A 27,282-nucleotide genomic window follows, 5' to 3' on the forward strand; every position below is an offset into this window, starting at 1 on the left:
CTTAAGAGACGTACACGCGCCCTCTTCTCGGACTGCCGACGCCTGCAAAATTAGCGGCAGGAACCCAGACCCAGTCTGAGTCATAGGAACTCTCCGCAGTCTAGGGTTGTCAAGCTCCGAGACAAGAAAAACTACACTCCCCACAACCCTTTGCGCCTTCGGCTTGCTGCGGTAGCTTATGGCCAATCGGGACAGGCAGCTGTGGCGGGGGCCGAGGAGGGACATTTTAAAAGGGCCGGAGATTGCAGGCGTCAGTGGCCATGGCGGATACAGCGACTACAGCATCGGCGGCGGCGGCTAGTGCCGCTAATGCCTCGACCGATGCACCGCCCTTCCAGCTGGGCAAACCCCGCTTCCAGCAGGTGAGGACCGGGCTGTGGCTTGAGGGTCGGTGGGTGGCACAGGGAGGGCGAGCAAACTCCTCTCCAAAAGCCTCTTTAGCCCTAGGGTCTCCGACCCGCGGCCACCAGGGAGCCTGCAGCTACTGCCTGGTGGACCTCGGCCACAGTCACCTTTTTCCCATTGGTCAGTGGGGTGGGCGAGGGCTGATGTATTGGCTCCCTATTGGCCATCGGCGCCGTCATTCCCCAGCCGCCCGCGCCCTCCAGCCCTTCCTGCCAGAGGCGCTCTGTGATTGGACACTGCCCGCCGCGGCCGGGGATCCTAGCCCCGGGATCCAAGCTGCTTCTTCAGGGTCGCTTGGGCAGTGCAGCCGCCCACTCCAAGCGGAAAGTTCGAATCCGGCCCTGGGTGAAAAGTTGGCGTGGTCGAGACGCCTTCTAACTTTTTCCCCGGTTGGTGACCCACATTCTTTCCGAGCTGCTCCCCTCCCAGCTCTCCACCCCAAGCAAGGTCCGCAGTGGGGATGGGTTAGGACCGCCTGCCGAGGGGTGCCTGGCGACCCCTGCCCCCTCCGCTGATGCAGCCAGTCGGCCGGCAGGGGCCCTGTTGGGGATGGAGTGAGGACGTGCGGGGAGAGCCGGGGGTGCAGAGGAAACGCTGTGTCATCCCCGGAGCTCGGAGGGTCCGCGTCCCCGGGAGCTTACCCCAGCCCCCTAACCCGCTGCGATCTCCACGAAGCGCTCGTCTCTGTCCGACCCTATATGGCTCTTCGGAGCACGGTGACAGTCGTCCTTTTCCTTCGGACCCTCCTCTCCTCACGACAGGGCGTCTCTTCCTCTCCCTCGGCCCAGGAGAGAGAGTCCGCAGTTCAGACTTATTGCCCGGGCAGGAGCCTGGGAGGGACCTTTCCTACACCGCATACCCGGGTCCCTGCTGGACTGTGTTAAGAAAAGGGGCAAAGAGACTTGGCTAAAGTGAATCAGGCTTGCCTGGGGTTGGGGGGCGGGGGGAACGCCACGGAGGTGGATGGAAAGAAGTTTGCAGGAAGAAAGAAAGTTGTACCAAGATCGGTGCGGTGGTTGATTGGTTGGTTATTATCATGTTGGTGGGAGAGGGACTGGTTCCAGCAAAGCGGTGCACTGAGATTTGCTAATTAAGGAGCTGCGCTTTTGAGCCTTCTGAGAAAATATCCTCACTGTTTTAAAACAAGACTTTAATTCCTTTGAAAAATAAACCATCTCAGCATGCAAGTATCTAAGGGGAGACTGATGTCACCCTGCCAGTGCAAGGTGCCACCCGAATGGCCTGTTGGGGTGCCTGTGCCTGGACTTGAGTGACCCTTCATTAGCTGACCACTTCCCCACTCCCCAACCCCACATTCTACTAGTCCTTCAAGACTCAGGCCCACCTCCTTTTAAACACTTCCTCCCTTCTTTCCCTTATCCCCTGATGGGACCCCTTCCTGCCCAGCTCTTTGACTACCCCGAGTGGGATCCTCATAAGTCAGCCTTTACTGCAGTCTGCCCTGTGGTCCTCTAATATCCCTACTCCTCTGTGTGATTACTGGTCCTCCTCAACACTGGTGAACACACTCTGAGAGGAGGGGCTGCTCTTGTAGTTCCGCCTGTCTTCATGATACCCTGAGCTGGGGCTCAGCACATAGTAATGTGCTCAATTAATTTATGGGTTCATTTTTTTTCCAGCAACTGTCCTGGGACAGTCACACACAGATATTTGAGAACCTCCTAGTGGCTCCGAATGACGGAGCCCATTGCTGTTATCCCTGCTGGAGACGTAAACGCATACTTGAGGCTAGTTTGTCGAGGCAGCCGTTGCTGGTACCTCTTTTTGGCACCACTCCCGAGGGCAGCAGGTGTTTGCTCTATTTGCTTTTGCAGCAGCTCTCCTCCAGCCCTGTGTAAAGCACAGTGCATGTGATATTCGTTCATGTTAAGGAACCTGCCTTTCCTCCAGTTCTGCCCCTCTCACACGACTCCCTGGTTGTGCAAGCAGCCCAAACTGCCATCAAGTTGACTCCAAGAGACCCAGAGAGCCCTGTGACTTCCTCTCCTTCACCCTCTAAATACAAACAGGATTTTCATCTCATATAGCTCTCAGATCCACTTGTCTCCACTGCTGGAATCCTAGACTGAGCTGCCATTCACTGATCTCTTGAGCCACTGCAGAAGCTTCCTACCAGGTCTCCCTGCTTGCACTCTGGCCCTCTTCCAATCCCTTCCTCTTCACATGGCAGAGTTCCAACAGTGCAGGTCTGATCAGGCGATGCTGCACCCTCCCTCAACACGTATGTTCTTAAACGCCTTCCAGTGGCTTTCCCTGCTTCTGAGGTAAAGACCTCTATTTTGAAGACCCCAAAGGCCTGCATGGCCCACCTCTGCTGCCCTCCAGTCAAACCCCCATCCATTCCCTGGAATCCTGCTTCCAACCACACTGGTTGCGTTCAGCACGTTGAACCCTGAATGGTTCATAATCCAGGGTTCAGTCCCAGAGCCCACACCAGGGACACTGCTCTTAATCCACTAACCAATAACACCATTTTCTGCAAGACTGCACAGAGTCTTTCCTTACTCCCTGGAGTCCCCCAGAACCCTTCTTGCTTTCATTCCTCAAGGATCTCTCTCTGTAGGGGGCAGGGGAAGGAGGAGCTCTGAGCCGTGTCAGAGGGTGGAGAAAGCTTGCTTCAATGGGCTTTGGTCTGTGAACATCTTTCTCCCCATAAGATGATGATGCTAGCCAAGCATTGTTCTAACCTTTTCATGTATTGACCAATTTAATTTTCATGACAACCATGGGAGACAGGTTGAGACAATTACCCTATATATTCTAGATGAGAAAACTGGCACACAAAGAAACAGATTCAGTAGGCAGTCTGGCTCCAGAGTCTGCGGTTTTCTGTTTATTGTCAACTTTTTTATTAGGGAAATTTTCAAACATACAAAATTGAGGACAATTGTCAGTGAACTCCTGTGTACCCATCACCCAACTTCAGCAATTACCAGTGTTAGGCCAGCTTCGTTTCTATGCCTCCCACCCTCAATCAGGGAATTATTTTAATGCGAAGCCCATTATTCACTCTACCTGCTATAGGTAACTCTAAAACAAAAAGACTGTTTAAGTTAGCTTTTCTAAATACACTTTTTACCATTGGAAATCATTTCATGTGTGCAGAATTTGAGTAGCAGGATTCCTGAATAAGCCTCACCTCGTTTCCCCTAAAGTCATCTTCTCTGATTACCGTGGCACATTTGTCAGAATAAGAAACCAGCATTACTATTAACTATACTCCAGACTGTTGGATTTTACTATTTTTTACACTAATGTTATTCTTCTGTTCTAGGATCCCACATCGCATTTAGTTGTCATGTCTCCTCAGTCTGCCCTCTGTTTTATGACAGTTTTTCAGACTTACCTTCTATTTAATGACCTTGACTATTAATGACCAGTTTTGAGAAGTACTGGTCAAGTATTTTTTAGAAGGTCCCTCAGTTGGGATTTGTCTAGTGTTTTTCTCATGGTTAGACAGTTATGGGTTTTACGGAGAGAATATCACAGAGGTGAAGTGCCTTCTTTTTCATATGATATCAGGGGATTTTTAAATTAGTTTTAACATAACCACTATACCATTAACACACCTAAAATAATTATTTCTTAATATCATCAAACCAGTCCGTTTGGACTGCAGTAACAAAATACTGTAGATTGGGTAGCTTGTAAACAACAGAAATTTATTTTTTACAGTTCTCAAAGCTGGAAGTCCAAGATCAAGGCACCGGCAGATTCATTGTCTGATGAGAGCTAACTTTCTTGTTCATAGATAGCATCTTCTAGCTGAAACCCATGGCAGAAGGGAGGAGGGATCTTTCTGGGGTTTCTTTTATAAGGACATTAATACTTCCCCAAAGAAACCACTTCTTAAAACAATCACCTTGAGGTGGGAGGTGGGTGTTAGGATTTCAACGCTGACTTTGGGAGTGTGGGGACAGGCGTTCAGTCCATTGCACTGTTCACATTTCCCTTACTGTGTTTTAAAAACAATTGCTTTGTTTCGATCAGAACCCACAGAGCGCACACATTATATTTGACTGATATGTTAATCTATTGGTTCATCCCTCTTTCTTTCTATTGGGTTGGCCAAAATGTTTGTTCAAGTTTTGCAAGCAAACCTTTTGGCCAACCCAGTATTTGTTGAAGAAACTGGGTTGTTTGTCCTGTACAATTTTCCTGTTCTGAACGTGGCTGAAGGCTTCTCTGTGGTATTAGTTAAGATGCTCCTCTGCCCCCTGTTGTTCCTGTAAACTTCAAGTCCATGCTCTTACCCATGGCCACATGTTACCTGGTGAAATGGCCAGAGTGCATGGGGGAGCTCTGTGTTCTGACTGCTCCCTTTGCTTCTTTTCTACTCATTTCCTTTCCTGAACCCACTCTTTTCTTCCTTTAGGGCTGACACCATTTTTGGCAAGTTGAGGCCCCAGGACAGGAAAAAAACATACATGATTCTTTCCATTTGTGATTTAATCTATCCAGAAATGTTTGCTTTATTATGATTATTTTTAAACTTCCTTGTTCCTTCAGAATCTCACTTATCTGCGAAGATGCCTGGGGGTATAGGTATGCTGTGTGTGCTGGGCCCCGAATCCACCGAGGCCTATGAGAACAGAGCAGGTGGCTTGTTGAGGGCTGCCTCTGGGGTCCGGGCAGCTTGTGGGCCCAGAAATGCACTCTTCACTTCAGGGTGGAGAGGTTTGTGTGGGCTGAGAGTCAGGAGGCAATGGGGCAGTTTCTCATATAGTTTACTGAAGTAAGTTCTGAAGTGAAAGTGCCTTGCAGGTGGTTATGTTTTAAATCATGTGCGTCCTATAGGCTAGAGAGCAACTGTGTCGCAGGGCTGGTCCTAGGGCTTCTTTGTGCCTTGGAGACGGTCAGCACCTTCGAGTCCAGTGGTTCTCACCCCTGCTGCACAGTAATCACCTGGGCGGGTTTTTAAACAGACTCTCATGCCCCGAGCCCACCCCAGGCCACTAGAATTCGAATCCCTGGGTGTACAGCCTGGATTTTAGAAAACCCAGGGGATTCCGTCCTCCGAGTGAGGACCACTGAGCTGGTCCAGCCTATCTGCTGTTGGGCTACAGCTTCAGTGAGTTCCTCATCCAGATGAGTTCCTCATCCAGATGAGCAGTCTGGATGAGAAGTGCAGTTGTGTAGAGGTCTGGATACAAGCCTGCTGTCAGTCTCTTCTCAGGCCTTTGCCCTGGGCTGCTGCTCGAGGCAGCTCTCTGGCTCTGCTCTCCTGGGCCGGGTCTGGGAGTTAGGAAGCAGCAGGCTGCGAGCCCCTGCTGAGAAGTAGCTGACTCACCTTTCATGTGAGAGGAATGGGAAGGAATTACTTTACTCACTCTTCCGTTGAAGAAAAAGGGAAGGAAAAAAAAATCCACTGATTATCTGATGGGGTAAAAAGTGAATTTTGGAGGGCAAAAAAAAAAAAAGACCATGTTACTAAACTATTGAGAAAATAAAGACTGATGAGGTTGCCATGTTATGCATCAGGCTGGGAAGACAGACACATGATGGCAGCTACAAAGAGTACTTCTCTCCAGGCCTACACAGCTCTGAGGGGCCCCAGCCGCCTCCTTCACTGAGTAGCCATTCTTTTGTACTCACTGAGAAATCACATTCTCCAAGGTTATGGATTGCCAGGAACTTCGCTGCTTAAATGGAGAAGAAAATGGCAACCCACTCCAGTACTCTTGTCTGCAGAATTCCATGGGCAGAGGAGCCTCTCAGGCTACAGTCTAAAATCCAGTCTGTACAGTCCATGGGATTACAAAGAGCTGGACACAACTGAGCGACTGTCACTCACTCACGTGCTGTTTATATCAGTAGGATCAATATTGAGGAAAACAAACACAAAAACGCAGCCTGTAAGAACTGTGAGTTGAGTTTATTTGCAATGGCACCCCACTCCAGCACTCTTGCCTGGAAAATCCCATGGACAGAGGAGCCTGGTAGGCTGCAGTCCATGGGGTCGCTAAGAGTCGGATACAACTGAGCATCTTCACTTTCACTTTTCACTTTCATGCATTGGAGAAGGAAATGGCAACCCACTCCAGTGTTCTTGCCTGGAGAATCCCAGGGACGAGGGAGCCTGGTGGGCTGCCGTCTCTGGGGTCACACAGAGTCGGACATGACTGAAGTGACTTAGCAGCAGCAGCAGCAGTAGCAGTGTCTATTGAGGACTATAGTCTGGGAGGCAGCCGCTCAGAGAGCTATGAAGAGGTAAGGGGGGAGAGGTCAGCATGTGTGTGATTTTGGCAAAGGGGTTACGTGTAATCAAGCACACATCTCAGAAGGTTGCTGCTATATGTGAGGAACAGATATCTTAATTAATGGGTTTAGTGCTTTTCTAAGAATGGGAAGATGTAAGAATCCAGGTTCATAAAAAGTGTCTCCTGAAATACTTAACTCTCTGAAGGGCTGTTCTACCAGTCTTCCTAGAGCACAGAGTGCTCTGCCTTAGACTCCTTTCAGGGTGTGTTGAAAGTCAGCGACTGCAGTGGCTAATGGCTCAATCCTTCTATTAATAGAACCAGGTATTGATGACCTCCTCTACTTGGCAAGAGGATTGAAACATCCTGCTTTTGATTGGTGGGTCTTTGACTCAGAGAATCAATACAAGGGCAGGGCTTCAAATAAGGAGTTTCTGGACATCCCATGCCATAGTTAACTGAATTTTATAGTTTTTAAGAAACAAAACCCTCTGTTTACTTCTCAGTCCAGATCTATGTAGGCCTCTTCCCCACAGCCCTGCTTTGCCTTGAGCCTGTTAATGTACCGTTTCATTTAAATTTTGCTCTACCTTTCTGCAGGATTCTGCACTAACTCAGTTTTTCCTCCCTTGTTTGACAAAATGCCTTATGGTTCCTCTGCTTTGTGGCCTCCATCGTTGCCGTGAGTCAGGAAGCCTAACTTTCCCCCTGGTGGGCCAAGGGGAGGTTCTTTGGCTGATTGGGTTAGGACATTGTCATGTGTGCACATAAAGGGAATCTCAGACCTTTATGTGTAAGTGTTTATTGAAAAGTTACATCTGGAAGGCTCTTAAGTGTCCCAAGTGTACATGACCAACCCAGAACTGTTATCTTCCTCTCCACTGAATCAATACGCTTCTTGCTTTCCTCATCCTGGTTAGTAAGCATTAGTGTCTGACTAGAAATCTGGGCATTACTATGACTATATTATTCCTCGTTCCCCCAACCAGTCAACTTTGCTCTATGCTCAGGACTAGCACAGCCTTGGGCACACAATAGGTCTCCAGTAGCTTTCTGGTGAATGACTGAATAAACTGCAGGAGCCAGGTGCAGCTTCTGACCTGAACCTGCATGCCTTTGCGCTCCTGCTGATACCCTTCTCTCCTCGGTAAATTCATCCATCCGCCCATCCCAGCTCTTCTGGGAAGCTTCCTGACTCACTAGGGAGAAATAACCTGTGTCCCCAGTGCCCGTTATGATGCCTCACTTAGTTTTATAGTTATCTCTTTACTTGTTTGTCTCTCTTGATGGTCTCAGCTCCTTGTGGGCTTGTTCACTGTGGTCTTCCATCAGCTAGTCCCGTAGGGGTTGGTAGGCATCTATGGAGCGAAATGCTTTACTTAGGACTCTCTCCCAGTGGCAGTGGTGGAGAGTGATACAGCAGGGTCAGCAGGCCGGGACAGAATGAAACCGGTGATGGGCCACAGGGCAAGTCAGAGGCTGGATGTTTTCCTGGATCATCTGCAAGAAGCACTTCCCTTAGGCCGTTCTCCTCTGGGCCCTCCCCTCTGCTGATCCTCTTCCCTCCCTGGGATGCTAACTGCTAATACTCTTATCCCTTTCACATCCTACCCTCCCTTCCAGCCCAGCTGCATCACTCCAGGAAGCCTCCAGGGCACTGGCTGCTCAGCAGCCCACTCATTCGTGTTGGGGCTGATGTATTTATGGAACACCTGACTAGGAGCCAAGGCACATACAGAAAGAACATCCAATAGCCCGCATCCTTCAGCAGTTTATAATCAAGTAATATATCAGTCTATTTTAATACATATTATAAAAATAGAATATTACTTCTTTATATTATTATACACAATATAATACTGATTTTTTTTTTCATTTAAAAAGCAATGTAAAAGATATGGGAATAAAAATAAACCATATTCTTATTACCCAGAGGCTATCTCTCTTAACATTTTAATATATTTTCATGTAGCTTTTTAAATAATGTAATTTTGAACTTTTAATTTTGAAGCAGTTTCAGTCTTACAGAAAAGTTGCAAGAAGAATTCAATTCCGTATACCCTTTGCTTAGGTCCACCAGCTTTCAACAGTTGTCACATTTCCTTTATTATGCTCTTTGTCTACAGGTGGCCATAAAGCCAGGAAAGATAGCAAATGCACATGATACTAAGAACATCTTCAATCTGTAAATAGAATAATAGTACCTGCATTTCCAGGTTTTATTGCTGCCCTGTGTATCCACACATCATTTTTTTCTCAACCTTTTGAGAGTAGATTCTATTCAGCTATCCCTTAATACTTCATTGTAACCTTAACAACAAGGACATTCTCTTATATCTCTGTCTTAGTCAGTTTGGGCTGTTATAGTAAAAATAGCATAGATGGGGTGCCTTATAAACAACAGAAGTTAATTTCTCCCAGTACTGAAGTCTGGGAAGTCCAGGACGAAGGCACTGGTAGATACAGCGTCTGGGGAGGGTCTGATTCCTAGTCGTAGACAGCTCACTGTGTTCTTACGTGGTGGAACAGGGTGAGGGGTTTCTCTGGCATCTCTATAAGATTGTTAATGCCATTCATGAGGGCTCTGCCCTCATATAATCAGCTCTCAAAGGCCTCACCTCCAAATATCATCACCTAGGCATTTAGGGTTTTAACACATGAATTTTGAGAGGACACTAATATTCAGTCTGTAGCAATAACCAGAGTGTGGTTATTCAGGAAATTTAGCATGGATACAATCCTTTTATTAATCTGTGATCCTATTCCAGTTTTATCCTTTGTCTCAGCAATCTCCTTGAACGCATTTCCCCCTCTAGTCCAGGATTCATTCAAGAATTACACGTTATGTTCAATCGCCTTATCTCTTCAGTTTCCTTTAATGTGGGGCAGTTTTTCAGCCTTTCTTTGTCTTTACCGCATTGGCATATTTGGTGAACAAGGCCATTTATTTTACAGAATGCTCCTCAGTTTGGGTTTGTCTGATGTTTCCACATGGTTAGACTCAGTCCCTTCAGAATACACTGTGAACCCAATTGGAAACTTCTCAGAGACACAGAGTCCGTTTGCGCCTTATTGGTCCTTCTGACATGCCCCCGTCATTTTGGGGAGGGGCACTTCGTTCCTTTCTAGCACGACAAAATGTGCCAGTCGCATCGTGTTCGTTCCCTACCTCAGCCCTGGAATCAGCCACTTCTCTAAGTCAGGGGTCCCCAACCTCTGGGATCTAATGCCTGATGCTCTGAGGTGGAGCTGATGTCATAATAATAGAAATAAAGCGCACAAGGTAAGGTGCTTGAATCACCCCGAACCCTTCCCCCCACCCCACCCGCAGTCTGTGGAAACATTTCTTCCACGAGAAACCAGAGGTCTCTGGTACCAAAAAGATTGGGGTCCGCTGCTCTAAGGAACTCTGGTTTGTTTTAGTGGGTGTCACCCTGTCTCCTTGCTCCCAATTTAATATCCATCTCGCTGTTTATCTCCTACTAAGTTGAAATCATGCGTTTTAGATGCAGTTCACAAATCACAGGCTTTTTGCATGGCATAAACATTGTCCTAAACATGATGGCTGAGCTGTTCCATCCTGTGAATGGATCGTCATCTTCACAATTCACCTTTATAAATAATGCAGCAGTGAGTGTTCTCAGCACACACCTCTGCCCACACTTCTGAACATCTCTGATTGAGCATTGTGTGTAAGTTGGGGGATGGTTTAGGCCTCTGATGTATAAGAAGTTAGAGAAGCGACTGTTTTAGTTAGCAATGGTGTGGAAGCTTGATAGATCTGTGAAAGGCTGGAGCCGGGAGAGGGGTGGAAAGGCTGCTCCAGGCAGAGGGTGCCATGGTGTGTCAGGAGACCTTGTGGTGACCCGGGTCTATTTTCGGTCTTTTTTGAGGAGGGGAAGGAGCAGAAATTGGCTGCAGGGTCTGATGTCCTAGTGAGAAGGGAAAATAGTGGGTGTGTTCTGTTTCCTTCCCGGCGTGGAGGCTGGGCTTGGAGAGCTGTGGGGCTCCAGGGAGGATGTGGGAGGGAGCCTGAAGATAGTGAGGCATGAACCCCCAACGTTTGCAGCTTTCCCCTTTGTCCCCTCGCTGGGTCCCCTCTCTCCTCCCCTGGAGCTTGGCTTTGCCAAACTGGCTCTGTCCTGAGGGCAGAAGGCCCAGCAGCAGCGTTGCTTGGTTTCCTTTCACTGTGCTCTAATGCCTGTGGCCTGTTTAGCACAATGCCTTCCTTTTCCAAGGCCCCTGCTCAGGGATAAGGATGGGGAGCTGGCCCTCTGTCCTGAGGCGTGGGTGAAGGAAGGCCTGAGGGCTGCAAGCTGGGTATCCTCGCTTGAGCTCTACGGTGGGGAGCTTTCCCTGGCAGCAGAGCCTGTGCTGGACTTTGGGGAGAGACCCTCTCTCCTAAAGTCCTAAGCAAAGCACAAAGGCTGTGGTGGGCCGGGCAGACTGGGAGAGGGCTGGGGACCAGACCGCCCCTCTGGCCGTCATGCTTTTTGGTTCTTGGAGCTGCTGAAAGGCTCGGAGTTGATCTCAGGGCATTGGGAGAAGAGGGAGGAAAATGGGAGGCACATGGAAGAGACATTGGGTCAGACATGTCTCAGTGGTCGTTCTGAGTTGACTTTGGAAAGCCTCAGACCTGGGAGAGCTGCCGTCAGGTCACCAAGAAGCGAGAGGCCTCGGCGTTCATCACCCGTGACTGTGGGACCCTGACAGTAAGGGCGAGCTGTGGGTGGGTTCCCCATTGTCTAGAGAAAGGGGTACAGCAACTGATCCACTCTCCTCTCCCGCCCCTTCTCCAGACATCCTTCTTTGGTCGCTTCAGGCACTTCTTGGACATCATCGACCCACGCACACTCTTTGTCACTGAGGTGAGTCATGGCTGTCACTCTCAATGGAGGCCCCTTGGCCTTTATACCTTGTGACTTTGGAAGATCCACAGGTCATCATTATCTCATTTCATCTGGATCTCACAACATCCCTTCAAGGTAGATATGTCATTATTATTATTTCAAACTTCAATAAAACGATTACCAAGTACATGGATTATGTGCTCATTACAAAAATCCAAACGGTTCAGAACAAGAAGGATCCTTCATGCCCTCTCCCTACTCACTCCCCTCCTCTGATAGGTAAGATTGCGACTCAGGCATACGTTATATTTTATATGTGAACACTCCTGTGAGTTTTGACAGACATATCAAGTGTCCACAATGAAGTGTTCATCATGAAGATGGAGAACATTTCTGTCATCCTACCGTACTCCTCATGACCATTTGTGATCCATCTCCCCAAGCCCCTGCTGAGCCCCCGCAACCATTTTCTGCTCTTGTTGTTTTGCTGTTTCTGTGACGCCGTATGAGTGAGGTCCTACAGTGCGTAGCCTTGTGTGTCTGCTTCTTTCGCTTGACGTGGTGCTTCTGAGCTTCATCTGTGTCGCATGTGTCAGTACTTCATCCCTTCTTGCCGCTGAGCAGCATTCCATTGAAAGGATGTTCCAGATCTTGTTTCTTCTGTCCACTTGCTGATGAACACACGGGCTGTTTCCATTTTCTGATTATTCTGAATAAAATTGCTCTGAGCATTCTTTGTGTGGATGTATGCTTTCATTTCTCTTGAGTGAGTAACTAGGACTGGGTTTGCCGGCGCATATGGTAAGTATACGTTTAACTTCGTAGGAAACTGCCGAGAAGTTGCTTGAGGATTACTGTCCATTTTACATTCTCATCCAACGTTCCAGTCGCTCCACATTCTCACTAATCCTTGATATTGTCACATTTACCATCAGATTTCTTTGAGCCATTCCAAGAAGTGTGTCTTTCTATCCTTTGTATTGTATTTACAAACGTTTATAGGAATGCATGCACATAAAATGTAGTGAATATTTGTTAAGCACTTTCTGTGAGCAAAGCAGTGTCATAAACATTTTACATGTATTAGCTTGTCGGATTAACTCAAAACAACCCTTTGAGGTAGATTCTATTTTAAGTTCCATTTTCCAGATGAGGAAACATACAGACAGAAGTTAAGTCTCAGGCACATGGTGCTGGCCAGTGATGGAGCCAGGGTATGAACCCAGGTAAGCTTGTCTCCAGAACACTTATTTTTGGCCACTTTGCATTCTTGTTCAGGTAACTCAAGTTTAGAGAGCTCTCCCAAGCTGGAAGAAGGCCTGAACTCCCCACCCCAGGCCCCACGTACCCCGATGGAAGTCACTGAGCCTCTGAGTCAGCCCCCTGAGTAGGCAGCCCTTCTCTGCTCACCTTTGTGCTGAGCATTGGCTTGCTTCGGCTCTGGGAAGAAAAAGAAGCACAGGGCCTGCTGGGCACCTGGCCCTAGAACCATCTCCATCTCTCCATCCCCACTGTGCCTGGGAGAGCAGTCCAGTTATGGGAAATGTGGGGATTACCCTGATATGTGATTTCCTGCTGCAGCCCAGGAAGGATGAAGGACTCTAGTACTTACCTGGCTGACCTTATTTCTGGGTGTAGTGTCTCTGAAGGGCAAGGCTATTGTACTTCCGGGCCCTGTCAGGAGTCTCCAAAGGAGTAATCAATGGGATTACATAAAAATGTGGAGGCGCACCAAACTAGAGGAACTACTTACCCAGCCTAGGTTATGTGTCTTTCTTGAAAGCTCTGGAATGGTGCCCAACTAGATAGAATTGTGACAAAAATCCCAACATAAATGCTTCCTGCTTGATGGAGGAGGTGGTGGAGACAAACGCTTATTTCAAGAGATGGAGATGCTGATGGTGAACTTGGAGGCAGCACATTGAGAGATGGTGGAGGGAGTCCTGGGCGGTCTGGACGTGTATCAGTGCTCCCCCCAGTTACCACGAGCAGGCAGGTGCTTTGGGGGCAGCTGGGCAGCACACCGCTTGTGCTGGGGGCTCACAGCTCCTCCTCTCTAGTCCACACTCCTCTCATCCCCAGACCATTTCATGTTACTGCTATCTTCCTGTACCACATTTTTTCTTCCACTCTTGCATTTGGAAAGACCTCAGCATCTTTGTACATTACTAAGCTATCTTTTGCCTATTTCCCTGTGAGTAAATTTAAAAGTCGTATCCTTTTTTTTTTTTTTTACCATTAATTGAAATGTCAAAGACTGTTAACTATTTAATGACCAGAAAATAACTGATGCAACAATCAGTTAAAAATATTTTTCAAATTTCTGTTTCTTCTCTTCATCAAGGATGCCGATAGGCTTTCTGGAAAAGATCTACACCTTTTCCTACTGCATCCCAGTTGGGGACTGTTTCCAGTACTACTTGCCTTGTGGAAATTTTCTGCCCATAGAAGATCTTCTAGGCCCTAAAAAATCCAAAAGGGCCATGAGTGGGCCCTTCTGTCCCTCCCTAGTTCCAATCCAGGCAGGTAGCTTGGCAAGGCCATTTGCCTGGAAGTGATGGAGATTAGGAGCAGGAAGAGGAAAGAATCTCTTACCTGAGCCCCTCCCCGACAACTGTGGTGCTATCAGGAGGGCCAGATTTCCCCTGCTGCTGGGCTCAGCCCAAGACCATGGCTTATGCCCACAAAGCACTGTCTCTCTCCCAGAGTGTCCTGGAACACTCCTAGGCTGCATCCTGGGAGGGAGCGTGGGGTGATGGCTGCCCAGGCAGAGGAGATCTGGACAGGCCGGCTCACCTGTGTGAGAGGAGAATGGAGGACATGAGAGGTGGCTCTGGAAGCCAGAGTTTCCTGCGGTGGAAAGATGCTGTGCATCTGGAGGCTTCTGATGACCCAGTTCTGAGGGGCAGTAGCTGAGTCAATGGATAGACTCATCTTGAGAGAGTTTTGCAGCTATTGTTTGTAATTTATAACTGGCGAAGCTTTAAAAAGATTCCAGCCCTTGTGTGTGTAATGAGGTGGAGCAAATTTTATTCACCATAATTTCTCTTAGGAAGAAGGCTGTCTTTGTTCTAAGAATGTCTTGAGCAAGGCTTCAGAGAAGAAGGAGGTTGCCTGTTTGACAAAAGAGGAAGAGTTGTGCTTTTCCAATCCTCCTAAGAGGGAGGAGAAAGAAGGAACATGAGGGGAAAACAGTGGGAAGGAGAGCAAGTAACCATGATGAACGGAAAGGCCAGTGTCTGGGGCTCTTTAGAGGTTGGTCATGCATGCTGTGAAAGGTGCTGTCCCTTCCACCATCATTCCTATTGTATTGTCATAAAATCTGCCTGGTTCCTGAAGTCTCTGCAAGAATTCATTCTTTAAAGGGCTCTTGAGGGGCCGGGAGTCTGCTCTCAGTGCTGTAGGTGGACAGTTGGGCCTGAGGAAGGAAACCCCTGGGACCTGGCAGAAGCCCTAACTTCATCCTTTCATGTGGGTCCTGGAATTAGATCTAGATCTCTAAGGAAAGGCCGTACCAGCTGACATCTGAGTTACTTTAAATCATGAACTTAATGTGAAAGGGGTTTGCTATTCTGAATTCAATTATTATTTAAGAGAATGAATGTTTGGCAGATGATCATTCTGAAGGACGTGGAAAACCAACGGAAGCAGTGCAAATAGCAGAAACTCATTACTAGTATTTGTGAAGTAATCTGAGACTGTTTTGGGTGTATCATAGGACAGAATAAATCATTACGCTGATATTGGGAACCAGGGTTCTCTCCGCAGGAGTAGGGAGATACAAATATGAAGTAGGGGAAAAGACAAAAACTACATTATGTTGTATTTGAATTGGAGGAATCAATGTGAACTCATGATTTATGCACATATACATTCATATACTTACATTTATATTTCTCAGTTTTCTGACTCTGATCACTGAAAGGGCCTAGAAACAATGACACCCCAGTAACAGGGGACATACTTGGCACTCAGATCTTCGTTCCTAAATGCCATCGCTTACTAAAAGCACCCAGGGCTTCTTGGAGAGTTTGCCAAATCCACACCTGAGGCAAAGAGCATTGCTACAGAAAGTAAGAAAATGTTTCTAGAATGATGGAGACACAGGAACAGGAAGTGGCTGAGTCCCACTAGCCACATTTGGGACAATTTGAACATTAAGAAGAAAAACAATGGATTATAATACATTGAATAATAAAAAGAATCCATGAGTCCATAGTAAAACTAAAAATATGAGAGAGGGAAGCTCTTATTCTCAGAAGAATGTCAGCTAATAAATGTTGAAGGAAATAAACATTATGTAGTCCTCAGTGACGGAGAAGGCAATGGCACCCCACTCCAGTACTCTTGCCTGGAAAACCCCATGGACGGAGGAGCCAGGTAGGCTCCAGTCCATGGGGTCGCTAAGAGTTGGGCACGACTGAGTGACTTCACTTTCACTTTTCACTTTCATGCATTGGAGAAGGAAGTGGCAACCCACTCCAGTGTTCTTGCCTGAAGAATCCCAGGGACAGAGGAGCCTGGTGGGCTGCCGTCTATGGGGTCGCACACAGTTGGACACGACTGAAGTGACTTAGCAGCAGGAGCAGCAGCAGTCCTCAGTGAAATAACTGATTTCAACCAGGATCATTAACAGATGCTATTTGCATGGAATAAAATGTTGTTGTAAAACAGGATATTCTTAGTCTTTCAGGTAAGTATCGCCTCCAAATGTTGCTTAGCAATTACTAAGGGAAAAGGTACTTTTACAGTGGTGAGCTTGGAGAACACTCCTTCAACCAGGTGACCAATGAAAACAACTGACATTATGTGCCTCTTGATGTTTTGTGATTCTGGTAGTAATCTCTAAATACTGGAACATATGAAAGTCTAAAAAAGAAAATAAAAGCTGCTCATTATCTCTCCTGCAAGAAATAATCACAATTATCATTCTAGTGTATGTATCTGTACAAAATTAGGGTGGTGTGTATAATGTGTACATATATATATCTGTATCTGTATCTTACTCTCTCTCTCTATATCCACGGTCCCTGACTTAAGTCTACGATTTATGGGCTTTATGATGGTGTGAAAGTATGCATTCAGTAGGAGTCATGGTTCCAGTTGTGGATTTTGATTATCTCCTGGGCTAGTGATATGCACACAGTACAATACTCTCTTGCGATGCTGGGCCATGACAGCCACAGGTCCCAGTCAGCCCCGTGATCACACACGGGAACCACCGATACACTTAGAACCATTCTACACCCGCACAACTATGCTGTTTTTCACTTTCAGTATAGTAGTCAATGAATTTCATGAGGTAGTCAACATTTTATTATAAAATAGCCTCTGCATTAGATGATTTTGCCCAACTGTAGGCTAATGTTAGTGTTCTGAGCACGTGTAGGAAGGCCAGGCTAAGCCATGATATTCAGTAGGTTAGGTGTGTTAAATGTATTTTCAACCTAAGATGTGATATTTTCACTTAAAGTGACATTTTTATGATAGGATGAACCCCATCGTAAGTCAAGGAAGATCTCTCTCTGTATGTATTGTGTATATATATATATATATGTAAATACATATTTAAAATCATATGTGACATATGTATACATGATATATATTGTTTTTTCCATATAGCATATCTTGAGCATTTTTCCTTGTCATTAAATGTTATTTCAAAGTGTGTTTAATAACTACATAGTAATCCATCAGGTGATTATTCTAAAACTTAATCATCTTCTCTATTGACCATTTGGGTAGTTTCAAGTCTTTTGCCAATATAAATAATATGGCGATAAATATCCTTGTACATATATCTCCCCATATTTCTCTTTATTTCCTTGGGGTAAATTCCTAAAAGTGGAATTTCTGAATGAAAGGCATTTTAAGGCTTTTGATATATATTGCCAAATTGCCCTGCAAATTGTACCAATCTGTACCAAGACTATCAGTTTATGCTGTCAATAGTAGTAAGACTATCCATTTAAATGCATTCTAGACAGCATCAGGTAGTCTAATTTTAAATTTTAAAATTTCCAAATTTCAGTACCCTTACACACTTCAGATTTTTGCCCATCTGTATACATTTTTGTCATGCTTATTACATTGAACATAGACTTTTTATTTGCTTTTTTCATTTATTTCCAAGTCTTTATAATTTTAGGAAGTCAAGTCTTTTAGTATAAATATCCATCTCTGTTAGGCTTTTAGGTCTAACAGATAGGTTGTTTCCTACCTTTTTCTTTCTTGCCAAAAATAGTTTTAGGCAAATTATTTTTCATTTCTGATAAATTTATTCTTTTAGAAAAATATTCCCAAAAGTAGGGTATCCAGGATGTAGACCACGATTGTTTTTAAAGTTCTTAGGCATAGCTGGACAGATTTACTTTCTAAAGGGCTATACCACCTGTCATGCTGTCAGAATTAACTCACATTCAGTGTCCTGAAGGTGGCCAGAGGTTGGCCACAGGGAAACGTGTGCCTGGTTTCCCCTTCTCTTGGGCCTCCCAGAGGTAGCTTGTGGTTGAACTAGGAAACAGTCTCAGCACAGATAACCCTGTGGGTCCCAGGATTGCTGGGAAGGAACAAGAAGGGCTTAGGAAGGCCAAGGGAGGATGAGAGAAGGGCTTGAGACTCTGCCTGCACAAAGCCTTGGCCCCCAAATCCCACCATCCGGGATCCAGAAAGGAATGGTTGAAGATGTGGCAGGCAAGGTAAGAATGCACAGCCCTGCCTTTGGCCGATTCAAGACTGGCCCAGGTGAGAGCAATTAGATACTGAGCGATCAAGGCAGGCCTTGCCCCCGTCCCTACCGCCAGCTCCGTTCCCTCATGCACACCAACCCCGCTCCCCACATTCATTTTCACCCTGACCATTGACGCTTCTTTTTCCTTTCTCTTTCTTTTCCTTCCTTCCTTCCTTTCTCCCTCTTCCTCTCTTTCCTTCTCTCCTTCCCTTCCTCCCTTCTCCCCCACCCCCTATTTTAAGTGGGACTCCCAAATTTTGATTGCCTGAAATGTCCAGGTTTCAATTGTACCCACTTTCGCTAAACACGCAGCAGCAACTGGGCTTGCCTTTGAATGAGAATAAAGAAGGCCCTTCCCTTTCTTATGTGGGGTACCTGGCCACCATTGACATCGGCTTTTCAGGATGCAAGCATTTCTATGGTTTCTCTGGGAGACCACCCCTCTTTCAATTACTGACCATCTGGAGGACAGGAGGCTCTTCCATGCTCATGTCTCATGGAAATGGCCCAGAGCTGGGAATGCAGGGACTTGAGATTCCTAGATGACACCCACCCACTCTGTGACCCTGGGCATCGAAATGCCCTTCCTGCTCGGACCCCAGCTATCTCAGAGAAAGGAATGTCCACGTGGTTCAGTAGACACTCACAGAGGGGTACTGTCATCCACATCCTGTGTGAACAGGGCATGGTCTCTTGGAATCCCACGATTCCGTAGAACCAGCATACCTCTCAAGGGCCTCTGGCCTGCTGCTTTGGAACCTGGTCCCTAACCCTGATTATACCCTTCACCTCTCCTCCCAGCAGCCTCATATTTATCAGTGCTCATTATGTGTGGCCCCGTGTTGGTGATGGACTGGGGTAGGAGTGCCCTGCGTTTCAGCCAACATAACCTACAGCAGTCTCCTGCTCCCTGCACCCTGCAGTCTCTGACAGGTAACAGGGGCACGTGGTGGTGAGTGACCATGGACCTCAAAGAGGTGCAAACCAAATGCTCTCTGAGTGTTCAGAGGGCAGAGGGAACTTTTCTGGAAGATTCCTGAATATGGCCCTGTGCCTTGAAGGATGGACATGGGTGGGGACAGACAACCCAGGGTGGTGGGGTGGTATAGGAAAGATCAGGGGTGAGGGCCTGCAGGAAAAGTGGGTGGCCTTTATCACAAGTAGGGGTGAAATGTTTCTGGGTAATCCTCACCTCCTGGCCCACTGCTGTCATGCCCATTGTATATCTTAACATATTAAACATTATAATAAATAAAATATTCAAATCATTTAGACATGCTCCCTAGCCAGGCATGGATTATACTGTGTGCATTTAGTTTGGGGGTTGGCTAAGGTATACCTCTTCCCTCCAAAGAGATTAGCTTTGCTTCTGATGACTTTCCTCATCTTCCCATTTTGTGCCTTTCCGTCCTGTGTTCCAACATCCTCATTCCTGTCTGCCAGGGTCTCCTGCCCGCTCTGCCACCACCCTAACACTGAAGGACTGCCCTTTGGCTTCCTTCCTCCCCCTGGGGCTTCGGGGCGGGACCTCTGTTCAAATTCTCTGCCCTGGAGCAGACCTCCCAGATGCCTGTCTCCAGAGAGACTTTCTGGAGATCATGCCCATCAGATACAAGAAGAGAGTCTTGCTGCGACAGTTTCTGGCAGGCAGGTGATGGAGTCTGGGAAGCAGCAACCTGGGCTGTCCATCCCCAAGCCCAGGGCTCCAGAATAGGGCCTGCAGCCTTGTCTCCAGGCCGGCTGGGCCCCTCACCATCTTAGCATTCAGGGCGTAGCTGCCTGTTTGTTCCTGACTGAAAAGACTTTCTGCAAATTTCACCCTGCCGCTGGCCTCCTGCTTTCCCCATCCTTCAAGTGCCCCGGGCTTTTCTGTCAAGTGTGTAATGCATCGGGGTGAGAGGAGGACTTCAAGCAGAGAGACTCTCCTCCTATCCCTCAAGGCTCCCTGAAAATGGCTCCCTTCTCTGCTGTGAGAAGTCCAGCTCCCAGAACAGCCAGCCCTCAGGGACCTCTCAAGGCAAGGCCCGAGGCCTTTCCTGTCCCACAGAGGCGCTGGGAGCGCTATCCCTCAGTCTCTGAGCTAGGAGGCCAAGCTGAGGCTTAGCAAGGCCCAGAGGCAGACAAGCACATGCTAGCTTGTCCCAGTCCTGCATTAGCAGGCCTATCTCCGGAAGCTTTGGATTTGGTTCTTTCTCAATGAGCGCCAAGATCAGGGCTCTTTGGAACTTAATCCTGTGGCAAGAGGCCTCCCTTTGATGACTGTGTGGAATGAGATGGAATCTGGCCAGGTTGTTAGAGGAACTAAATCCCTGGAGTGGGAACATAATGAGAACACGGGGTCATTCACCATTCAGGGTGGAAAGTAGAGCACTTATTGTGGGGCCAAGGCTGAGGCTGGCAGGAAGCAGGCTTGGAGCGGGCAGCTTGTCGTATCACCAGGAGGATTTGGGGGGCAGTTGCAGAGACTAGTTAACAAGGGTCTAACTAAACTCTGGCCTCAAATACTGAACTGCTCACTTTCTGTTGAACTTAAGCAAGTTAGAGCAATCAACCAACATGAAAAGCAAATGTATTAAGTCTAGAAGGAAAATAATAACTTTTGCAGTGGTTATCTCTGTGGTATGTTTACAGGTGATTACAACATTTTTGTGAGTGCTTTCGATTTTTCTGACATTTTTTCTAAACAGAGTGGATTACACCTGGAAAAAACACCAACTCAAAGTTGTCTCTACTTTGAAAGCAAAGAGATTCTGGGGAAGGACTCTGGAATTCAGAAATTGATAGACATATATTTGAAAGGGAAGAGGCAGTACTTTACAGCAGTCGGGCTGTCCCAAGTAAGAAGTTCTCCTGGCCTCCTGACAGCCCAATTGGCTTGTCTGGGCTGGGGTTAGTCCTGCTGTTTTAGTGCGGGAGGTGGCTGTTCCTTTCCCATCCTATGCGACCACTGTCAGCCTGCTCAGAAGACACCCCATGGGGCAACCCGCCCTGGAGCTGCATCCTGCCTCTGGACCAGGGGCTTCTGTGGAGGTCTCTCTGCACTCCCATCCTTAGCCAACTTTGTCCCTTGGTCAAAGTGGAACAGGGTGGCTTCCCTGGGTTTCTTCCCTCATCATGAGCATCCCTGATGACCGTTCCTCATCTGACCTGGACATAGGCTGCCTTCTCTCACTGTTGTCTATTTATTATTGATTTTTTTTAAAAAAAGGATATACCATACATACAGCAAAATACATAAATCCAAAGTGTATGGCCTAATGGATTTTGACACATGTTTATACTGTGTAACTACCAGTCAGATCAAAACATTGAGCATTTCCATTATTCCAGAGGGTTCCTCATGCCCTCTCCAAGTCAACACCCCCACCCACCTTCACAAAGGTAATACCATAATGACGTCTACCACCATAGGTGTGTTTGACCTGTTTTTGAAATTTATATATACTTTTTGCATCTGCCTTTTTTGCTCATCATTGTGTGAATTGGCCTTCTATTATCATGTAACAAATCACCCTAAAATTTAATGGCCTGAAATAACAACAGGTAATTCTTTTGCTCACTGACCTTCAGTTTTGACAGGACTTAGAGAGGATGGTTTGTCTCGCAGCCTTGGCTAAGGCAGCTTGACGGGGGTGGGGAAGGTCCGTTTCAAGATGGCTCACTTCCATGGAGGGCCAATTGTTGCTGACCATTAGCTGGTCACTTAGCTGGAGCTGTGGGCCAGGCCCTCAGTTCTTAATCCACATGGGTCGCTTCATAGGCTACTTGGGCTTCCTTACAATGTGATGGCTAAGTTTCAAGAAAGCAACCATCCCAAGAGAGCCAGGTAGAAATGCAAGGCATTTTCATGACCTGGCCTCAGAGGTCACACAACCTCACCTTGGCAACACTCTATTGTTAAGGCAGTCACAAAGGCCTGCCGAGAATCACGTGGAGGGACATAGACTGTACCTCTGGATGGGGGATGTGGGAAAGTTCTAGAAGAACATGGGGTGAGAGATATCAGGGTGCCATTCTTGAGAAGATTTATCCGATTGTAACATATCTGTAGTTTGCATTTTAAATGCTGTGTAATATTTCATTGTGTGCATATACTTACCCAGTCTGTCAACTGACATTTGAGTTGTTTGCAGTTTGGGCCTATTTGCAGAGTGCCATGATGAATATTCTTATACAAGTCTTTTCGGTGGACAAAGACTGCCTTCTCTCAGTGTTGCTGTCTCTAGTTTTTAAGATTTTAAAAATCATACAATTCTATTCTCTTTTATTTTTTCCCCATCAGTTACTGTAGCCATATGTATTTGAGTATGTAAATCTCTGCTAGTGTTTTTCAAATGTTGAGAAGAAATTATATAAGTATTACATAAATATGTTCTCTTTATAAAAACTTTCAATATTACAATTAAGACTAAAATTTCTTCCAACGCCACTTGCCAAATCTGAACTCTTTCCTCCTACCTCAAGGTAACCTCTGTCACTAGTTTGACGGGTCTCCTTTTAGAGCTTTTTTGATACATTTACTCACATAAATATTCTCATAGGAAAAACTGTTTTCTGTGTGTGTTGTTTGTTTGGTACAATGAATGGCATCATACGCCTCTGCAATTTCTTTCACACTTAAAAAAATACCTTGGAGATATGGCCATGGAGATCTACTTTACTTTTTAAACCACCGAATAATGTGTATAGTATTATTACACTGGGTAAATGGCAAACGTTTATCCATTGCCCTGTGAAAGGACGTTTAGGCTATAGTCCTCTTTATTGTTTTGAGTGTGTCCCATAAACTGAAGGGCAGGTCTTGCACACTGTGAAGATGGTCAGTGCTGGGTCAATACTGATGCACCCCTGCAAGGGAAAGTGTTGCTGGAGCCCTGGATCTGTGCCCCTCAGTGTCCCTTTTCTTTACCTGCAGAGACGTCTCAGAGAGGCTGTGCAACTGCTGGAAGACTATAAGCATGGGACCCTGCGCCCAGGGGTTACCAATGAGCAGGTAACTCTGCTGGAGGTGGGGTGGGGGAATGGTGGCGGGGAAGGAAGGTGGCAAATTCGCTATCCCTGCCCTGCAGCCAGAACCGCTTCTCTTCCCCCCAGAATCCACTTTTACTGCTGCTACATCTCCTGTGGACTTGTGGGTTTTGGAGGGGATACTCAGGGCCCTCCTGTAGGCTGCTCTGGTGGGAAGTATGGAGGCTGCTAAGACTAGAGAAACCTAAGGCAATAATTTGCTGGCGCTGACATGTGCATCTTTTCCCAATTCCACATTCAGTGACACCGCAGTGATGACTTGAAATCAGCCACAATGTGAGAATTTACACCATGGAAATTGATAGATACTATAAATCAGGACTTTTTTCTCAAAAATACTCACCAGCATACCACTATCCGGAAGTTTAGACTGAGGATGAGAAACATGGAGGAGACAGTGTGGAATTAGGCTGCTGCTGCTGCTGCTAAGTTGCTTCAGTCGTGTCCGACCCTGTGCAACCCCATAGACGGCAGCCCACCAGGCTCCCCCGTCCCTGGGATTCTCCAGGCAAGAACACTGGAGTGGGGTGCCATTGCCTTCTCCATGGAATTAGGCTAAGACACTGCAATTTCTGTTTTGTTAATATCATGTAGAAGCTTGAACTACAGCTAATTGAAAAGTTGATGGTTTTGTCTGATTTGGGGGGAAGGTAGGGAGATGTAGTATAGGGCAGCTCTAGTGATTGTAGAGACAGATGGTTAATGTGCTGAAGTTTTTCTTTTTGTTCATAAGCTTTATTTTAAAAGCTATTAAAAATTAATCTCACAGTTGTTTTTTTTTTTCAAAGTTCAAAAAGTCAAATAGCACGAAAACACTTGTGAGGAAAAATAGTGTATTGCCCCATCTCTCCCCAGTTCCCATTTCTCTTCCCCAGAAGCAAATGCTGTTAGCTGTTTCTTCAGATAGAAATCTGTATTTCAAACTAAGCGTATCTGTACTGCTATTTCTCAACTAGTTCTTTTGTGTGGTAGTTGAGGATCCATCTCTCTTATTATTTACCTCCATAAACACATTTCTCTCCCCTACCCTCATCACCCTCCCAAAATAGTTATCATAGTTTTGGGGTCTATGGATATTCAATATTCACATTATGACAATTATATGAGCAATACTACAACTTTGTTGTATATGATTATGTTTCCTCTCCTTTTTGACTTTATGTTTTATCTGGATTTAATAATTACCTCATTTTTCTCCCTGACAGAGTTTTCTTTGTACCATCTCTAATTCTTACTGTATCTTCTAGCAGCTTTTTGATATTTTTAATGGTGGTGGTGGTTTACTCGCTCAGTTGTATGTAACTCTGTGACCCCATGGACTGTAGCCAGCCAGTCTCATGGGATTTCCCATGGCCAGAGGAGCCTGAATATTGGAGTGGTTGCCGTTTCCTTCTCCAGGGGATCTCCCAACCCAGGAATTGAACCCAGGTCTCCTGCACGGCAGGCAGATTATGTACCAGCTGAGCTACAAGGGAAGCCCTTTTCACTTCCATATTTTCCCCTGAAATTTTCAATTCTGGGGCGCAGCTCCCTCAGCTCCTCTTGGTGTACACCTTCATTTCAGTGGAAGACCTCTTCTGGTAGCTCCCTGAAAAAGGGTAAGTGGAAAGAAAATTTGGAGTCCTTTTATATCTGAAAAAAATGTAATTTGTAATTGTAATTCTGTACTCAGCTTTAACTGACAGTTTGGCTGAGGAGAAAATTCCAATTTTTAGGTTGACAACATTTTCCTTTAGAATTTTGAAGACATTGCTCTTCTGGCTTCTAGTCTAGCTTTTGAAAAATCCAGTGCTGTTTTATTCCTGATTCTTTGCAAGTGACCTGTTTTCTCTCTTTGGGAATGTTTAGGATCTCCTGTCTATGTATATGGTTTATTTCTGAAATTCCACAATGCTATGTCTTTTAAAATTTATTATTTTGGGTTTCTGGTGACCTCTTTCAATCTGAAGACTCCTGTCTCTCAGTTCTGGCAATTTTTCTTATACTATTTCTTTGATAATTTCTTCTCATTCTGGAATTCCTATTAGTCAAATATTCAACATCTTAGATTGATACTCAGATTTTCTTATCCTTTTCTTCTCTTTTATTCTTTCACTTTTTCCTTCTGTCTGGATTTACAGGAAATTTCCTTCAGTTTATTTTCAACGTGTCTATCGGATTTTTAACTTCAGCTAGTACAAATTTTAATTTCTGAGAGCTATTTGGTTGTTTCTTTTCTTTAGTCCTTTCAGCAGGATCCTCTTCCTATTTTGTAAATACAGTATCTTCTCACCTCTGCATTCTGGAAGCCAACTAGAGGAGCAAGGCTGAAGCCCCAATATTCACTTTGCAGATTTTCATTGATTTCTCTGCTTTTAGCCTCACCTGCTCCCCCTTTCCAGAGAAGGCAGTGGCACCCCACTCCAGTACTCTTGCCTGGAAAATCCCATGGATGGAGGAGCCTGGTAGGCTGTAGTCCATGGGGTCGCTAAGAGTCGGACACGACTGAGCAACTTCCCTTTCACTTTTCACTTTCATGCGTTGGAGAAGGCAATGGCAACCCACTCCAGTATTCTTGCCTGGAGAATCCCAGGGACGGGGGAGCCTGGTGGCCTGTCGTCTATGGGGTCGCACAGAGTCGGACACAACTGAAGCAACTTAGCAGCAGCAGCTCCCTCTTTCCACTGGGCTAGTGTTCCCAAGTTTGGAGTCACTTGGATTCCATTTCTCCAGAAGGTTGATAACCTTCCAGTGTTTGGGAGACACAGACGAGGGTGGTAAGAGCCCCCTTGCTGTGTGGAGAAGGCCGAGGGGTCCTACTGCTTTGAATTCAGATTTTCAACCAAGTCCCTCTGTTTAGCCCTATGATTAGCCCTTTGTTCCTGGGGTGCCTGGGCCCTCCAAGTCCTGAACTTCGCTGGCATCCTGGGGGTGATGGCCTGGCTTCTCAAGTGTGGCTTCTGCAGGCATTGAGGGATGGTTTCCTCCTCTCTGCTGGATCAGTTCCTAAAACTCTGCTTATTTTCCGTCCAGAAACACATTTTCCTGTGCTGTAGTCTCTTCTGTTCTGTTGGTGACTGTGAGGCACCGCCCTGCCTTTTCACACCTTTAGGCACAAAGTCCACGCGACCCTCTGGTCCCTGGCTGGGTGTTCCCTGGGCCAGGTGGCTAAGCCATCAGCCCTCCCCAATCCAGTTTATTTTGCTATGTGTTTACGGAGCATCTCCAGGCCAGTGTTGGTGCTAGGAGCTGGGGGAGAGCAGGGGAGAGGCTGGAGGAGGATCCTGCCCCCGGGACGCCCCAGAATCCAGGCCACGACAGTGAAAATACATGATGCCGTGGGAGAGCAGAGGAGTCACCTGACCAGAAGCAGGGAGTCTGGAAGAGATTTCTCACCTGAGACTGAGGGATGACCAAGGATTAGTGAGGAGGGGGCGCTGGGAAGGGGCGGAGGAAAAACATCCTGAGCACAGAGAGAACGGCCCCTAGAGGAAGATGGCCCCTAGAGGAAGGGACAGGCCAATGTGCTGGACAGCAGCCTGCCACATGGAGAGGGGGCAGAGGTGCCAAGAGAGGCAGCTCCTTGGCCAGATGCCCTTGTGTGGGGCCCCTGAAGTGACGCATGATGTTGCAGTGCTGGCTATGCAAGGTCTATCTTCAGGAGCCTGTGTTGCCTGCTGAGTTGGTTGGGAGCAGCCATCAGCAGACAGGGCAGGGCCGGATGTCCTTATTCCTGAGCGAAGTGCTGCCCTCTGGCTGTGGCACCGAGGAGCCCGCTGGTGTGACCTGACACGCCCCTCTCTAGGGTGGGGGGCCGGTCCTCGGACCCTGGCAGCTCCTCATGGACCAGAGGAGTCCAGCCTCCAGGCCTTTCCTGCCCTTGTGTCTGCTCTCAGCCCAAGCTCCCCTCCAGCCTGGCTTTTCCTCTTGGGACTCTTTCCAGTTTTCAAGAGTTGGGAAATGAGGCCATGTTTCCTCTCTTTGTTCCCTTCAGAAGCTTAAAGCTGCCTGTCCTGTTTTCTGGGCCTGCTTTGTTTTCTATCCCGAAAGCTCTCATGTGCCTCCAGGC

At 46.8% G+C, this 27,282-nt stretch overlaps 1 protein-coding gene across 1 annotated transcript in view; it reads left to right on the plus strand.

The window, feature by feature from the left end:
- The first annotated feature begins 240 nt into the window (after nucleotides 1–240).
- SFXN5 (sideroflexin 5) overlaps nucleotides 241–27,282 on the plus strand; it is a 133,288-nt gene continuing 106,246 nt past the window's right edge. The window contains exons 1-3 of the mRNA XM_010829769.1: nucleotides 241–362; nucleotides 11,426–11,494; nucleotides 23,122–23,199. Coding sequence (XP_010828071.1) covers nucleotides 261–362; nucleotides 11,426–11,494; nucleotides 23,122–23,199 — 249 coding nt within the window. The 5' untranslated portion in view covers nucleotides 241–260. The remainder of the gene's footprint in view (nucleotides 363–11,425; nucleotides 11,495–23,121; nucleotides 23,200–27,282) is intronic.

The sequence above is a fragment of the Bison bison genome, unplaced genomic scaffold (genome assembly GCF_000754665.1).
Source record: "Bison bison bison isolate TAMUID 2011002044 unplaced genomic scaffold, Bison_UMD1.0 scf7180017864508, whole genome shotgun sequence".
Classification (NCBI taxonomy): domain Eukaryota; kingdom Metazoa; phylum Chordata; class Mammalia; order Artiodactyla; family Bovidae; genus Bison; species Bison bison.